This window comes from Meleagris gallopavo, chromosome 4 (assembly GCF_000146605.3).
Source record: "Meleagris gallopavo isolate NT-WF06-2002-E0010 breed Aviagen turkey brand Nicholas breeding stock chromosome 4, Turkey_5.1, whole genome shotgun sequence".
Lineage (NCBI taxonomy): Eukaryota > Metazoa > Chordata > Aves > Galliformes > Phasianidae > Meleagris > Meleagris gallopavo.
This window is the reverse complement of record NC_015014.2, coordinates 442,225-459,394: the sequence shown is the minus strand read 5'-3', so window position 1 is coordinate 459,394 and position 17,170 is coordinate 442,225. Positions and strand designations below refer to the sequence as shown.

The window sequence follows — 17,170 nt, the reverse complement described above, 5'->3', positions numbered from 1 at the left end:
CGTCGCTGTGGGGATGGTCCGCCGCCGTGCCTCTGCCTGGCCGGGCCGCTCCTGCTGCTCGCGAGCGGCCGGCGGGGCCTTTCGCCGGTCGCCTGGCAGCGATGCGGGCTCGAAGGCCTGTGGCAGCTCTGCTCATCTGTTACTGAAATGCTGTTGGTAGGAGCACATAAGATCCCAAGCAACTGCCCCCTGTAATAGTTTTTTTACAGTGTCATCGCTGTCCAAAACTATCTGTGGATGTTTAGCTCCTATTGCGGAGGTATTGCGTTACCTACTGCTCTTGTTGCAATAAGCAGTCGTTTGCTGCTATAATTCCTGCTGCTTTTTTCAGTCGCATGGAATTCCTAGCTTCCTAGCGCTATTACAGATGTTCTTTTCTTGATTTGGTATCCAGAGTTTTAGGACCTTTCTGAGCAAAAAGCTTCATGCAGGCCTGCTGAGTTAGGGAAATATAAAGTGTGGCAGAATGGGTCGATAAGTGGGCAAACAGAGTTCAGGGTAGGAAACCCCAGTTTATGGAACATGGAGGCGGGACAGCTGAATGATTCTGGAGCCAGAAGTTCTTAATGTGGCTTACAGTCTGTTACTGCTATTTGTGACATGCAGAACAAGTACAAAGAATTTCAGTTTTGTATACTGAACAAAGAGGCTCATACTCTGATTAGATTTATTTATTTTTTTGTGCCCTGGGAGGAAGGTAGGAATTAAAACCTGAAATATGTGATGCTAAGTAAATATTCTGTGTAAGTTAATAGCTGGTTTTATTTTGAGTAGATGTTGAATTAAAACAACTAACAAACTTAAATTTTTGGGTTTTAAGAGGAGCAGTGTTTTCTTTGACATAAATAGAGTTATATCGTATGTAAGTCTGAAATTGCTACTCAATTTATTTTTCAGTTTTCAGTTTTTCATTTAAGCATGGCTAAATTTATTTAATTTATTTAAATATGCTTTCCTTTATTTTAGGAAGTCCAAAAGCACTCTGTGCACACACTTGTGTTCAGATCTTTGAAGAGAACCCATGATATGTTTGTAGCTGATAATGCCAAACCTGTACCGTTAGATGATGAAAGGTGAGTACTGTGGCTGAGTTGTATTTTGTTAGTGATGGCTCTATCCAAGTAGGAAGTTCAGATACTTAGTGCAATTAGCAGTTAAGGAAATTATAAAAAACACATGAGGATTGTTACGTTAGCTGTATCAGGTGTTTCCTGTTTTTAAAATATTTTGAAACTTAATAGCAGTCAAAAATCAGGGTTTGATCGGGATTATGCTCTGTTCTTCCAACAGCCACAAAGTAAAGATGGCAGTCAAGTTGCGTACCGAGTATGGCTCAGTGTTGCACATGCCTACACTTAAAGAAAACATGAGAGAGAAAGGAGGCCCAGCCACTGGGGATCCATATGGACATAAACAGTATTCTGGAAATGAAGGTTTGTTATTCCTAGCAGTGTGTTTGTTCTTTGTTTTGTCACAGTCTCACTAGACTTCTGTCTGAAGGCTGCGTTGTTAATCTATTGGATGTAGAAGGAAATAAAAATAATTTTGGTGTTTTCCTTGCTAGAGTCACAAGAGTTAAGTGATTCAGAACAAGGAGAAAGTTTGTTTCCACAAGGAAATAGTATGAGACTTAACTAATTAGTAAAACAAGCATGTTTTAAGGTAATGCTAGTGTGTGCTGTATTTGGGTGTTAGAAAGCTGATAATGGTTGAGAACGTGTCATTTTGTTGTTTATTTTTGTTTGTTTTATATAATTTGTTCGGACTTCTGTTAGCTGTGCAACTATTAAAACGGAAAAGTCATTAGTTGAAAAACACACTGGTTTGGTTATATAAAATAAATATGCATTGGGCTGATCTGTATAGAAACTTCTAAAGAATGTCAAATGACTTTTTATTTTAGCTGAGGATTTATCTTACAAAACACTTCTATTGAAAATATTCTGTGACTGAAAAACATTGAGAGACTGGAAAATATTTTAAGGAAACAAACTTTTGCTTGCATTTTTCTTTTCCAATGTCAGGCACAGTTTATTGTCCATGAGTGGCTTGTGTCAGACAGTCATACTGCTTGTGTAGTTGGCTCTTCTTCCATCTGCTTCAGAAGGCGTCTTTGACAGCATGAACATCTTTCTCATGGGAGAGAGATTGTTCCTTTTGGTAACAAATGGTGTTTAAAAGACTGACCTCTAGAAATCTGAGATAACCACAACAAATAAAATCAATGTAAATAAGAGATTTGTAAGTGTAATACATTAGAAATGATTGCTTCTGCTTCTGTTTGTGCTGCTTTGCATCGCCTACTCTGATGTACTCAATTTTGTTTGAATGCATTAATTTGTTGATCTTTAGGAGAAGAACTGGAGTATGTGATAACTGGCACACATCCATATCCACCTGGGCCTGGTGAGTAAAATTCTGTGTTTGAATCAGATATGTCAGGATTAAACTGAAATGTTTTTTGTTGTTGTTTCTTGTTTTAGCCTTGGCATCGGACACGAATATTATCTTTATTGTCAACTGCCAGAACATTGGCTAGGGAAAGAAACAGAGAACTGGAAGTGGAATAAACTCTCCAGTCTGCACCAAAGATGTACTTTGAAAAATGGTTTTGGGTGTTTGGTTCGTTTTTTGTTTGGTTGTTTGTTTTTCCTAAATTAATCTACTCTTTTTAGGATGAGAGTAGAGATTACAAGCTTTAGTCTGAAATGCTCTCCTCATTAGGAGTAAATCTTTCACTGCCCCAGAATATCTGCAGTTATATAGAGACTGCATAGTAATAAGTAGTGCTGAAAGGGCACGACAGCAAATACTTGTCAAAATATGGTTTCTTTGGTGTTTGGAGTCCACAATGGTTGAGGCCGGATAAAAAGCATAGCTATTGCTAGATGAGTTTGTTTCATTTCTGATGACAGAATCATACTATTTTGTACTTTAGAAACTGTGTGCTGGAGGTAGTAAAATCATGATGGAATGGATTTGGACCGAGATAAATATTACTGTAGATTTGACTCCCCTGTGGAAAAATAGCATTGAATGATGGTATTTAATATTATAAGTTCATGATATTGTCCTTGTACACAGGTGTGCGTGTGTAAATGTGTTATGTAATACCTTTTCCTGAATTTTCTTTTTAATGGTTGTCTTTGATTTTGCTGTGTTGTTGTTTTTTTTTAAGGTGTGGCTCTGACAGCAGATACTAAGATCCAGAGGATGCCTAGTGAATCTGCAGCCCAGTCCTTAGCTGTATCTCTTCCTCCTTCTCAGTCCAGGTACTGCTGCATTACTTCATTAATGTTTGCATAATCTACAAGAATTACAAGGCAAAACAAAGTACTTTGAATATTCAGCTTTATAAAATATCTGAAAACCTGATCTAGCGGTTGGCAACCCTGCCCATGGCAGGAGGTTGGAACTAGATGACCTTTAAGATCCCCTCCAACTTAAGCCATTCTGTGATATGATTTTAAGGTTGTCAGGCATCGTCTTGGTGTAGTTTTTTCTTGGCTGTTACTAGAGGCAATGGACAGAAGGGGGAGAATGGGAAATTTAGATTAAATAGCAGATAAAAAGGGGGGCTTGGTTTGTGGGTACGTCTTGTATGTTGAGTTGATCAGACACTGGAACAGGCTGCCCTCAGTTCAAGACTCAGCACAGACACTGCTCTGTGATATCTTCTCACTTACTTTTTAAAATACAGAGTTGATTTCAGTCAGTTGACTGTTTTCATTCAATTTAGGTTGGATGCAAATCGGACAGCTGCTGGTGTGGGTGAGATTTACAGACATGCTGGGATATCTGAGCGTTCACAGCCTCCTGGGATGTCTGTGGTGAGTCTGTTGCATGTCTAATGTGAAGTATTGGCAGGTGCTTTTTGGTTTCATTTCTGTACTGTGTGGAGATCTTGCTACCTAAGCTTCATTGGTGTTCAGATGTCAGGGAAGAAGGTTTTAAATTTTACTTGAAGAGGTAAGTTATGAAATACTTACCTTACTTGAAAGGTGTAATTTTTCATTTACAGGCTATGATGGAAGCTGGTGGAACCAAAAATTCTGCATTAGTACCAAAGAAGGCTCCAACCATGCCCAAACCTCAGTGGCATCCACCTTGGAAACTGTACAGAGTAAGTTGCAAACTGACAGTGTGAACACAAATGTGAAAATGTAAATTAAGTTCTATTAGGGTTTTGTTTTAGCACTGTTCATCTAAATATAAACAGCTTCAGAAAAATCTTCGGAATGCTGTAGTGTTAGATAAATACAAAGCTAATTGTTAAAAGCAGTTTTTCTGAAAAACACTTGAACTCAAAGGAATATGTGTTGGTTCTGCATACAACAGTGTTAGTTCCATGCTCTATATGGAAATTAAGAAAAATTACACTTCAGTGCAGTCTGCAAAACTGCGTGTGTTGAAGCATCATGTTATGGTTGTAGAAACTTCTTTATAGGAGCAGAGAGTTTCCCTATTCCTAGTTTCCCACTGTGGTGTAGGGCATGTAAATTTCCAGTGGTCTCATCATTTAACTAAAGTAGAAATAAAAATAATGCTCTCTTCAAATCTAGTTTGAGATTTGTTTTTTTTTGTTTGTTTCTTTGTTTTTGCAGAGCATGTGTTTCTTAGCTAATTCTAACAAATTCCATTGTTGGAATGGAAGCTGTGCTGTGTGATATTTCTGATATTTATGTGGGTGTTATTTCAGATTTAGGAATTTTTTTCTTTTTCTGAAGGTTATCAGCGGTCACTTGGGCTGGGTGAGATGTATTGCAGTAGAACCAGGAAATCAGTGGTTTGTTACTGGCTCTGCTGACAGAACTATTAAGGTAAGAGATTGGATGAAGTTACTAGCAAATGAAGCTTTGGAGGTTTTATATTTGTTTTTCTTCTTGATATTTAAAAATTTCTATAATCCTTGGAAAAAAAGTCACAGTTGGTATAGACAGAATGCTGTGTACAGAGCTGCAAAATATTTTTCTTTTACTTCAGAGTCACAAATGGAAGAAAATTTGTGGAGTATTACTAATACTTGAGATTTCATTTGTTGTGTGTTAGTAGCTGGAGAGCAAATGTTTCAGTTACTGTGATCTTTAATGTTAACTGACCTGACTGCATCTTACCTGGACTGTTTGTCCACCTATTGCTGTGTAGCTTCTAATTGTCTACCTCAAACGACCTGTTTTGGTGCAGATTTGGGACCTTGCTAGTGGCAAGTTGAAATTGTCTTTGACGGGACACATTAGCACTGTACGAGGTGTGATAGTAAGTGCAAGGAGTCCTTATCTCTTTTCCTGTGGAGAAGACAAACAAGTGAAATGCTGGGATCTTGAATACAATAAGGTAAGCTGTAGTTTCTTGAACTGGAATTAATTGGCAGTGGCAAATATAAAAATAAAAGCGTTTGAAATATTATTTTAAACATTTGGTTAAAACATGTATGTTTTTTATTCATTTAGGTTATCAGACATTACCATGGTCATTTAAGTGCTGTCTATGGCTTAGACCTGCACCCAACAATAGATGTCCTGGTAACATGTAGCAGAGATTCAACAGCACGAGTAAGTATAACTTTGTGTTGTAACATCTTCCATTTGTAGAAGGAACTAGCTAACAGGAGCTAAGAACACATTAAAAGGAAAACATGACAGTTCATGTTAACTTTGTCTTCCTTTGCAGATTAAAAAACTAAGCCTTCAATTGTACCCTGAAAATTGTACTCCAAATTATACCTTAGTTTACTAGATAAGACTCCCTAAATACACAGGATTACTCTGTGTGATTTATGTGCTTATCCAGAGATTTAAAGGTAGGCTCCCTTCTCCCCTTGAAATTTATCCACTGGGGCAGTTCATCTTCTGATGACCTGCTTGGTGAACAAAACAATTTAAATGCCTAAATGTATGGCAAGCAGTTAGCATAATCTATTACAATGTCTAGAATTCATAAAATTCACACCTTTCTTGGCCTATTTGCTTCTTTTTTTTACTGTGATTTCATAGATTTGGGATGTGAGGACAAAAGCTAGTGTGCACACGCTCTCAGGACACACAAATGCTGTAGCAACAGTGAAGTGCCAGGCTGCAGAACCGCAAGTTGTTACAGGTAAAGTGGACATGGTTTTGCAAATATCATGCCTAATAAACCCAATCTTAGCTGTATTTGTCATGTATTTCTGTGAGGTTCAAGCCTTTTCTCTTTGTTCATTTATTACATTCATTTTTAACTAGCTTTATTTTGAAAATGGCTGTGCAGTGGTTAGCTATACCATTAATAGTATGACATAAGGAAATATAGCTATGTATTGTTTGAATGTCTTTCTGCATCTCCCATGCCAGAGTTCATAAAAAGTGCATCTTTTTCATTATGTCAAAATTGGAGCTGCAGCATAAATCCCCCATAAGCAGGAGATTTCTCAGATACTGGAAGGATGGAAGGTAAATTCCTTGCCCTGAGCTCTGCCCCCCAAGGCGTTTGAAGAAAATCAGGCCTGTGTTTGGATGGGCTGGCATCCAGGGCCTGCTCTGCCACAGTTTTCTCTGGAGGGGAACAAAGGGCAGTAGGTTATCTGGCTGTGACAGTGCCCTGCTGAACTACATCTTTCTCTTTGAATTTCAAGCTCTGTAAAAAGTTATTACAACTCAGTATCTTTCTGTTCTGAAATGAAATTAATGCCACAGTTTCCTAACAGAGATATCAATGATTTTATATTTTTCACATGTGAAGTTTTGTCTGTTCTATGAGAACAATAATAAAAATAGAATAAATAGTGTTTTTTTAATTTCATTGCAGGCAGTCATGATACTACCATACGGCTTTGGGATTTAGTGGCAGGAAAAACTCGTGTTACTTTAACAAACCATAAGAAATCTGTAAGAGCAGTAATACTACATCCAAGACAGTAAGTTTTCTTCATTCTTTTACCCTCTCATAATTCATGGTATGGTGCTGGAAAGCCAGTGTGAGCCCTGATTAGGAGTAGCAGGGCATAATAATGAGAAAAACAAACAAACAAACAAAAAAAACAGGAAGCATGTAATGCTTAAAAAATGTATATATCAGTAAGCTATTTTTGTAGCACCTTTACTGCTCCTGGCTTCCCAGGAATTGGTTCTCATACTCAGAATATATTGTAGTCCACAGAATTTCTTATGCATGTGCTTTGGCATGTTCCTTGAAAAATGAGCAATGCTGGGCTTGATAAAGCTAATAATGTATGTAACTGAATGATTATTAGCAGAAAGAGACACGTTTTGTAAAATTTCACAGGTGTAAATATTGCTAAAGGAGGTGGTGGTTAATACAGAGTGATGTTTTTTGTAATATGTGCTTCATTGCTCAAGATGTTTCAATCTAAGTAGCCTTAAAAAAAAAAAAACCAAAACCTTCTTGTGGGTATTTAATCTTTGAAGCAGGTTTGCAATGCTTTAGGTTAAGATAACTCTGTTTTGATGCATCCCAAGTTTCTTCAGATAAATTACCATTAAGACAATGGAGAAAAGAAATTTGCATAGAATTCACTTTTTTTGCAGAGCTTTGTCCTTGCTTGTGTGCCTTTGAAAACCAAAACCTGTTTTCCCCTCTGATTCCTTTGCTGATGATGCCCTTCTACTGAATTTCTCAGAATAACAACAAACAAAAATATTAGCTTTCATGCTGTCCAAAGAAATCCTTTATACCCCTTTCTATATTTTCAATATACTGTGCTTATTTTCTTTCAGTTATACATTTGCATCTGGTTCTCCAGATAACATTAAGCAGTGGAAATTCCCAGATGGAAACTTCATTCAGAACCTCTCTGGTCACAATGCCATTATCAACACATTGACTGTAAATTCAGATGGAGTTTTGGTCTCAGGAGGTAAATGAGAAATGCGCATTCGTATTCCTTCCACTCACTTCTCAAAATGTACATATGACTGAAGATCCTTAAGGTCAGGACCCCTTAGCTCTCTTGGGCTTATGAACCTGCTATAGCCTACATCTTCATTTTGAAGGAAGTAGAATCCCTTATATCTTTTGGTGCTGCACGCCCAAAACTCTGTTCGAAAGCAATCTGAAATGTACAAGTCTGCAGAGCCCATCCTATGTGATCTCTTGAGTTTGAATTGTTTAATATCCCCTCAGAAGACTGGAAATTGGAATCTGACTAGAACACATCTGTCATATTGGCTGCTCTGTTAGTGACATGTTGATGCAGGGAGAATGGATGGAGGATATAGGAAGCTTGTGCTGTTTAAATCTGAACACATCCTTGAGTTGTGTGCATACATTTGTTTGGTTGTTTTAAAGTTTCTTAAATGTGTACCAAAGTAAATTAGGAGGTGATACTATATTGCTCCAAATTACTAGCAGGGCCTGAGCTTTTACCTCTTGGTTTTGTTTGTCTGATCTTTTGGTTAGTTGTAAACAAGACTCAATTAACGTTTCAGTTTAAGACAGATTTCATGGGGTTTCTCAGAAGCAGGTTCTTAAGAAAAGCAACTGTTCTTGGAACAGCTCAGCTATAGCTCATTGTTTCAGACTGGGTTTGGCCCCATTTGATACAGTGTGTCATATAGTTTAGAGTTGGGGAGTGAAATGGAAATGCATTAAGTGGGAGTTGTGGAAGGTAGCTAATGGTATTGTCAGCCTGCTATGGCTATGTTTTTAACTGCATGTGAAGGGGACTCTTGGTTTTAAAATTCTGTCAGAGATCTATTTGACAACTGGTGTATTCACAGTGAGAGCACGAACTTCTAGCAAATACTGGACTGATCTCATATTTAGTTCTGTATTATTTTGAAGGCGTTTCTAAAAGGTCCTTGTAGACTTTTCTGTTAGTACTGTTGAGGCTTTCAAAAAACCTATTACTTCTTCACACTAAACAAACAAACAAGAACTGTTATTTTAGTGATTCTGTGAATTTTTTAAAAATTAAAATTGGAATGTAATCGTCATCCCCTTCTATATCTCCATGCTACTTACAGCAACCTTAAAGAAGTTCGGGCTGACTTAAAATAAATTGAGGTTACCTTAAAGTGTCTTACCTTGAAAACACCCTCTTGAAATGTACAGATTTCTTGTCTAGCTGGCAACTGTGGAGAAAGGAAAGTTTTGGTAGATTTGGTTTGGCTAAACAATGCTGTTGGGGTAAAATTGTTTTTTAATTGAAAAAAATTGCTTTAAGAGCATCTTCCAAATACAGATTTCAGATTGCTATGAATATCCTGTTGTGACTAGCCATTGCAGCACCAGTGGTTTAGACTGGTATGTGAAGTAGAACCTCTACAACTGATAGGTGTTTGTCTCATTAACAGGTTCCTTAACGTCTGTAATTTCCTTGGAGGCATGATGCCTCAATTTTAATGGAGCTACTGAACAGAGAGCTTAATGCTCAGAATACCAGTCCTTTCTTTGCTTCCAAAGCAACACACTGCCTTGTGGGTTATTTGATTCAAAATGGGATGAGATTCTGAGGAAGCTTCACCAGCCTACTTAAACAAGATCAATCTTCCTTCTTAGCTAAGGAAAACAGGAAACCTTATATGATGTTACACGTCCTTGCAGCCCAGAAAGCCAACTGTATCCTGGGTTGCATCCAAAGAATCGTGGCCAGCAGGTCCAGGGAGGTAATCCTGCCCCTTTGCTCTGCACTGGTGAGACCTGACTTGGACTACTGCATGCACATGCGAAGTCCTCAGTACAGGAGAGATGTGGACCTGTTGGAGCACATCCAGAAGAGGGCCACAAATATGATCCAAGGGATGGAACACCTCTCCTGTGAGGACAGGCTGAGAGAGCTGGGGCTGTTCAGCCTAGAGAAGAGAAGGCTTCGGGAAGACCTGAGAGTGGCCTTCCAGTATCTCAAGGGGAGCTATAAGAAGGGACAGACTCTTCAGCTGGTTTTGTTGTGGTAGGACAAGGGAAATGGTTTCAAAGTGAAAGGGGGGAGCTTTAGATAGGATGTGAGGAAGAAATCTGTTACAACATGGATGGTGAGGCACTGGAACAGTTTGCCAAAGATGTGGTGGATGCCCTTTCCATTCAAGGCTGGAGGGGCTCTGAGCAACCTAGTCTAGCTGTAGGTGTCCCTTTTCTTTGCAGGGGAGCTTGGCTAGATGGCCTTTATAGGTCCCTTCCAACTCAGACGATTCTGTGTCCTCTTGTACTTTGAACGTTGCTTTCAGTTTTGGGCTCATAAAGCTCTTCACTACAAGAATGGTATTGAGTTGCTGCAGACATGTGCAGTGAAGGGACTATGAAGCAAACGTGAGAAGTGGCTGTGGAAACTTGATCACAAGACTGTTTTTAGAAAAATGGTAGAAATTAACTGGGAGAAATACTAATTGTGTTTGCTTTGGTTTCTTTTTAGCTGATAATGGTACTATGCATCTTTGGGACTGGAGAACTGGATACAATTTCCAAAGAGTACATGCAGCTGTACAACCAGGCTCTTTGGACAGTGAATCAGGAATATTTGCTTGTGTTTTTGACCAGTCTGAGAGCAGATTGCTAACTGCTGAAGCTGATAAGACCATAAAAGTATATAAAGAAGATGATACTGCGGTATGTCAAAGTGTCTCTTTTATGTATTTTCATGAAATCAACAGATTTGAAATAAATTTTAGGCACATCAACAAGGAACGTGTGTACACCCTTGTTGAATCTGTTCTATTAATATTTGAAAATAATGTGTATGCATAAATCTAAAGAGGACAGCAGCTTCCTCCTAATTTCTTATTGACTGCTGTAGAGCAAATAAGTTGCATGTCCATCAGCTCTTCCACACAAGTCATTTATGATAAAATTTGGATAAATTACCCAAAATAATAGTGTATTTTGTGTTTTGAAGGTGGTAAGGGATTTTTTTATTGTAATCATTAAAGCATGAATTAGCAAGATTACATTTTGTATATTGTATTTCTGTATATGATATGGATTAAAATTGTCCAAGACAAATTTCTAGCATTTAGAGTAAGTAGAATATTTTCAAACTGATGTTTTCAACTCTGAGTCCCATCTACCAACATGAAGGAGAATAGATTGTAGGTTATCAGAGAACAAATAATATACTGAAGTGTACAGTGTAAAGATTTTTTTTTTTAACATTTATCAAAACTTTTTGTTCAACTTTGGGATTGCTGCATTGAATTAGACTTCGAGCAACTCATTTTGCTATTGGGCAAACTGTAGGCACTGTGATATTTGCCAAAATTTGTACGTCAGTGGAAGGACTGACTATGAAATTCCTGCTTCTGTGCTTTGATCACTACAGAGTTTTTTCTGAACTGCTACTGGCAACTCTATGCTCAAAAAAAAGAGGAAAAAAAAAAAGGCAGGAACAAGTTCTGTTGTTTCTTTCAGGCAGGAATGATAATGTAATTTAATTTGGTTAAATGAATTAGGTAGCTGTAATGTTGTGTATAACATAGAGTGTATATCCTATGTAAGTAATATTTTAGACTAACCCCTAATTACAGATTAGTCTCGAGTTTAAAAAAAAAAAAAAATCCTTATGGAGCTTCTGTTCTTCCCTTTTAGACTGAAGAAACTCATCCTATCAGCTGGAAACCAGAAATTATCAAGAGGAAGCGATTTTAATGTGACAACATACTTGTGCTATAATTTTTTTCTGGCTTTTTTGAGAGCTTTCAGTCACATTACGTTCTGCCTACCACAGAAGAGCAGGAAGTCGGCAAATCTTTGCTTTTTCGGTGTGTTTTCTAATACATTTTATTTCTTCCTTTTTGTCTTTTTTTGGTTGCGTGATGCCAGCAAACAGGTTGCAGCTGTCAGCCTTCTCCTTGTAGAGCATGTATGGTTCATGAAGAGGATAAATGTGCAGGTGGTTACTTTTTTATATGCCTCTACTGAGTGTGAATCTGAAAAGATTTGATGAACTGGGTTTTCTGCAAGACCCTTGCTTTGCTCCAAAAGTAACTGAATTTACCACAGAGTCCATCTACAGGAAATTTCTTGAGTGACACTTTTAGATTTTAGAGCAATGTTGTTTAGTGTGTATGTGCTTAGTAAATACTGTAATGGAACATTACATGTGCTAAGTTAGAGAATAATAGATTAACCAATAAAGATAATGGGATAATACAGTAATGTGGTTTCCTTGGAAAGCACCACACTGGCACTCCCCAGTGGCTGTGTTATTAAATGAAATTGATTTTCCAAGTGTTTCTTTCCCTAGGAAAGCTTTCATATGCGACTTCATATCTTCGCTTATTTCATTTTGCAGTGGACCTGATAATAATGAAAGCCACTGTCAAATTGTATTGCTTAGTTAGCACTGGGTTGGACCAGTTGACTTGATAAATCACATCTCTTGCTTTCTTTCAGTTATCTGAAGTATTTGTGACATTCAGTTACAGGGAACTTCTAAAACTGAGGTCCGAAGAAAAGCTCTTAAGCGATTCCAGCCTTAATTTTAATTATTTTTGACTCCCTGTGATCTTAAAAGGGTTTAAAGCATGTATATGCACGTATGTATGTACACACTCTGAAAGTTTACTAATACTCCTGAAGGGACAAATGTGTCATTGTGTTTACAAACAGTCGTGCAACTAGCAGTAACCACGTAATGCTCTTTGCTACAGCTTCTCTTTGGTGTCAGTATTGTTCTTCATCAACTTTGTTCTTCAGATTGCTACACTTGAGAACTAAATAGAAAAAGATGGGAACGACAGTGTTCTTAGAATTATGAAAAATAGAAAATTTTTAAAAACATGGATTGAAAACAAGCATTCACTTTATGAACAACCATAATAACATCAGTTATTATAACTTTCAGGAATTTTAAAAAAAATTATTTTCTTGTGATGTTTAGAAGTAATGTTTCAAGGGGAGATGGGAAGGAGAGAGTGAACTACAGTAATGTGCAGTAATGTACAGTAATCCCCCTCTAACCTGCTTCTCTTTGGGTATCTGCCTGGCCTGCAACTTCTCGCTCATACAGCGTTAGTTTTCTTGCTGTCCTAGAGCATGGAGAAAAATACACCGGTTATTCTTGTAAAAAAACAAAAAACAAACAAACAAAAAAAATAGCTAATAGAGGGTATTCACAGGTTGTATCAGACACCTTTTATTTGGTTGCTAGTACAACACTTCTTTTATATCATTGCATCTGTTTTCATTTTAATTAATTTAATGGGGGAAAATGTAGATTATGGCCTGTGTGTGTTTCGGACCTGTTGCTAATGCTTTGTTCCAGAAATCCATGAAGCATTTCATGGATTCAGTAAAATTTTCTTGCTTGTAGTTAATTTTCCATAGGAAACCAGTGTGGAGAGGAATAACTTGGAAGAAGGTATTTTTTTGTTGTCATCTGTTTTTAACAGAAATGTCTGTTTTGATAACTTGGGAGAAGGGTGAGTAGAGGTTTCTGCTCTGTTCTTGCACATCTTTTCTGTACTTGGTATCATTTTTTCCACTGCTTGTCACTTAGAAAAGAGAAGAAAATTCCTCTGCAGAGCCTATGTTTCTTCCGTGAAGGAATCCACTAGCACAGGAGCAGTAGTTGCCACAATGTTCTCTGTAGTGCTGTTGGTAAAGATGTGGTTTGGAAGTGAAAGGCTGTCTCACCATTGTTTTGAACTGTACTTTTCCCTTCTGGCTCTGTTATGCTGTCCCAGTTCTAGTGTGACTTGTTTTTTTCTCAGTGTATTCTTTGCCATTTGATTTGCACATTCCTTTCCTTCCCAGCTGTGTTTTCTTTCACTAATGTGAACAGTGTCGTATATACTTATGTAAATATTATCTGAGACATCAAGATTCATTTAAAAAAATAAAGTTCATTTAAGTGCTTCTGTAATGCAGAGTTCACCAAGATGATGAGCTGATGCACACTAATCTGATTGTGTGGGATTTGCCCACATAGTCATAAAGTAAAGCTAAATGTGATCCTTGAAATACATTTTTCATGCTTCTGGTAAGTGCCATGCTGCAATGTCAGTTAAAGTAATTTTGAATTGGACTCTCATCTCAGAAAATTGGCACGTTTCATGAAATCTGATGTCTCCTGAATATGATCAAATCATAAACATTTCTAACAAACCTCGGGTTTTGTTTTATACTGTACATAATTGCACAGAAGTAAGAAAATGGGTTTTTTCAATGTAACAGTTTTTAAGAATGTGTGACCACTAAAAGTGATAAATTCTCAGATCGCTCTTTGCTGTATGATAAAGCATATAATGTAAGCTTAACGGCTAGAGTGCTGTCATTTGCTGGAGCCCAAAAGTTGTGCACGGCAGTATGTATTTGGCAACCTAAAGGCTTGCAGAAGTAAATCTTCAACTGTTGGTCCTATTAGGTAAGAGTTAATGTGTCTGCCTGATGTAAGTGACAGCATTTTAGCCATCAATAAAACCTTCAGTATAATATGATTTTGTGTCTTTCTTTCCCACTTGTGCTAGTAAATCCCATCAGTCAAAGGGGTTCATTCTGTTTTACAAAACGTAACACTCCATTAGCAGGATTTGAAACGAATGTGAAGATGACTTTCTCTGGAAAATGTTCCTTAAGGAGAATATAGTTAGTGAGTTGCTTCATTCCTTTGATAGCAAACGAGTCTTTGATTGCAGTGAATTTGAAGGCTGTTTGAAGGCACAGAGAAGCCAAATCCTTTTCAAAGATGATCCATCTCAGAATTGTGATGCACAGGGGGGATTCTGCATTTCTCATTGCTCTTTTCATAAATGCTTTCATAAATGAACTCTGCAACAGAGGCGATTACAATCTAATTGCCTCTATGAATGCTGTCCTACCTGCATTTTTCCTATGCTTGGGAAAAGAAATAAAAAGCAGGTCAGGAGTCATTCAGTATTGTAACTTGTCTACTGTATGTCAGAAATTTGTAGATCATCAGCATAAACATTCATGAGTTTTGGTGTTGGAAATGATATTTTCTGGCAAAGTGATGCCTAGGCTAACCATGAGGCTTTGCTCTTCAGAATGTCTCCGAGCCACTGCTGTATAGCAGCACTCATATTTTAAAAGCTATATAAAGCTCTGGGCTTTGCTTTAGATGGTAACGTTGGAGTTTCTAGATGCAGACTTATTTATTGTTGTGGGTTTGTTTGTTTGTTTTCCAGCAGTTTGAACAGCTTTAAAATCGGCCTCACTTTATCTTTTCCAGTTGAATGTAAGTTGGAATGCAAGGAATACTTCATGACACCAGGTCAGCTTCTCTTTCAGTCAGGTGGTGGAGCTGAGGAGCGATGCGAGCTCATAGCTGCAGAGCTTTGTGCTGCCCAGAGGCACTGCTGCTGGGAGACTGTCATGTGATAGAGTGGAGTGTGTGCAACCAGAAACTTTTCTGCCACATACAGCAGCGTCTTTTTCTTCTTTTCTAGTAGAAGATATTACGAATGTTAACGTGACCTAACTATTTCCAAGTAAATCCCCTTGACAAGCAGGCTTCCTGCATTGACAACTAGAGATCTAACTCTCAATAAAATCCTGGAATCACAGAGTCACTCAGGTTGGAAAAGACCTTAAAGATCATTGAGTCCAACCATGACCTAACCATATTACTCTAACTAACAACCTTCCTCTAAATCATGGCCCTGAGCTCCACATCCAAATGGTTGTTAAACACATCCAGGGATGGTGACTCAGCCACCTCCCCGGGCAGCCTATTCCAGTGCTTAACAACCCTTTCTGTAAAGAAGGCTTTCCTGATCTCCAGCCTAAACTTACCCTGGCACAACTTGAGGCCATTTCCCCTCGTCCTGTCACCAGCGAGAAGAGACCAGCCCCGCTCTCGCTGCAATCATCTTTCAGATGTTAGAAAAGAGCAGTAAGGTCTCACCTCAGGCTTCTTTTCCCCAGACTGAACAGCCCCAGTTCCTTCAGTCTCTCCTCATAGGCCATATTCTCCAAGCCCTTCTCCAGCCTTGCTGCCCTTCTCTGGACCTGCTCCAGCACCTCAATGTCCCTTCTGTACTGAGGTGCCCAAAACTGAACACAGCACTCGAGGTGAGGCCTCACCAGTGCCGAGTACAGGGCAGGATGACTTCCCTGGTCCTGCTCACCACTCCATTCCTGATCCAAGCCAGGATGCCATTGGCCTTCTTGGCCACCTGGGCACACTGCTGGCTCATATTCAGCCCACTGTCCATCAGTACACAAAGGTCCCTTTCCATCAGGCAGCTTTCAGCCACTCCTCCCCAAGCCTGTAGGCTTGTCTGGGGTTGTTGTTACCAAAATGCAGGACCTGACACTTGGCCCTATTGAAACTCATACAGTTTGTCTTGGCCCATCGATAAATTAGTAATATAGAACATAAATAGAAAAATTCCATACAAAAATTTGAACAAGACTGCCAGATGAGTCAAATTTCATGTCCTGCAAGTATATTAATTATTTCCTGCAATTATTTCTTTTTGTCCCATGTGACATGGTAATAAACATGTTTCTTTCTAAGAAAGCTTGGCAAAGCAAATCTACCGGAATTGATCCATTCTGCTAATGACTTGTTCTATTTTGGAACTGAAAATTCCATTGAATGAGTTTTATTATTCTATGCTGCTCTAAATTAGCCTATAAAAGGATATACAAATATAGCCAGTGAACCAAACGCACTGTGATAGCTAAATGAAATTGTAGTTACAATGTTTCCTGCTAATTAAACCCTATAGAGTAGGGTATTGCTCATCCTAAATAAACCCTCTGTTAGTTTGGGAGTGGGATTGCAAACGGCCTTTAAATACGTAATGGAGATGAGAGCTTCACTCCTGATGTTTTCCACTTTCACAGTGCTGTTGGCACATGCAGTTGCCAGGTCAGTGATACACCTTTTCTCCCATTACTAACAGAGGATAACCATGCTTAACACAGCACGGTGTGTTCCAGGCTTTAACCCACTGAGGAAAGCGTACATCTGCTTTCTTGATAATGCAGCCCTGAGATCTATGACTGTGCATTTTTTAAAGGAGTGTTTCCAATTTCTTCTTCATTTCTTTAGGCAACTATTAACTCTAATGGAATGAACATTACTACGAAATTGAAAGCCATCTCTGGCCTGTATCTCCAGCTTGATTCGTTATGACCTGGTAATTCCTTTCCTTCCTCCCTTTTCCATCATTGTAGAATTGAGTTGGAAGAGACCCTTAAAGGCCGTCCAGACCAACTCCCTTGCAGTGAGCATGGAGACCTACAGTAGACCATGTTGCTCAGAGCCCCAGCC

The 17,170-nt window shown here is 38.4% G+C and overlaps 1 protein-coding gene across 1 annotated transcript in view; it reads left to right on the top strand.

Annotated features, from left to right (window-relative positions):
* PLRG1 (pleiotropic regulator 1) overlaps positions 1–14,366 on the top strand; it is a 14,598-nt gene extending 232 nt beyond the window's left edge. The window contains exons 2-15 of the mRNA XM_010709427.3: positions 967–1,073; positions 1,291–1,433; positions 2,353–2,406; positions 3,179–3,272; positions 3,740–3,830; positions 4,022–4,123; positions 4,728–4,820; positions 5,185–5,334; positions 5,451–5,552; positions 5,994–6,096; positions 6,784–6,892; positions 7,713–7,852; positions 10,346–10,539; positions 11,515–14,366. Of these exons, the coding sequence (XP_010707729.1) occupies positions 967–1,073; positions 1,291–1,433; positions 2,353–2,406; positions 3,179–3,272; positions 3,740–3,830; positions 4,022–4,123; positions 4,728–4,820; positions 5,185–5,334; positions 5,451–5,552; positions 5,994–6,096; positions 6,784–6,892; positions 7,713–7,852; positions 10,346–10,539; positions 11,515–11,574 (1,542 nt within the window). The 3' untranslated portion in view covers positions 11,575–14,366. The remainder of the gene's footprint in view (positions 1–966; positions 1,074–1,290; positions 1,434–2,352; positions 2,407–3,178; positions 3,273–3,739; positions 3,831–4,021; positions 4,124–4,727; positions 4,821–5,184; positions 5,335–5,450; positions 5,553–5,993; positions 6,097–6,783; positions 6,893–7,712; positions 7,853–10,345; positions 10,540–11,514) is intronic.
* Positions 14,367–17,170: the final 2,804 nt, after the last annotated feature.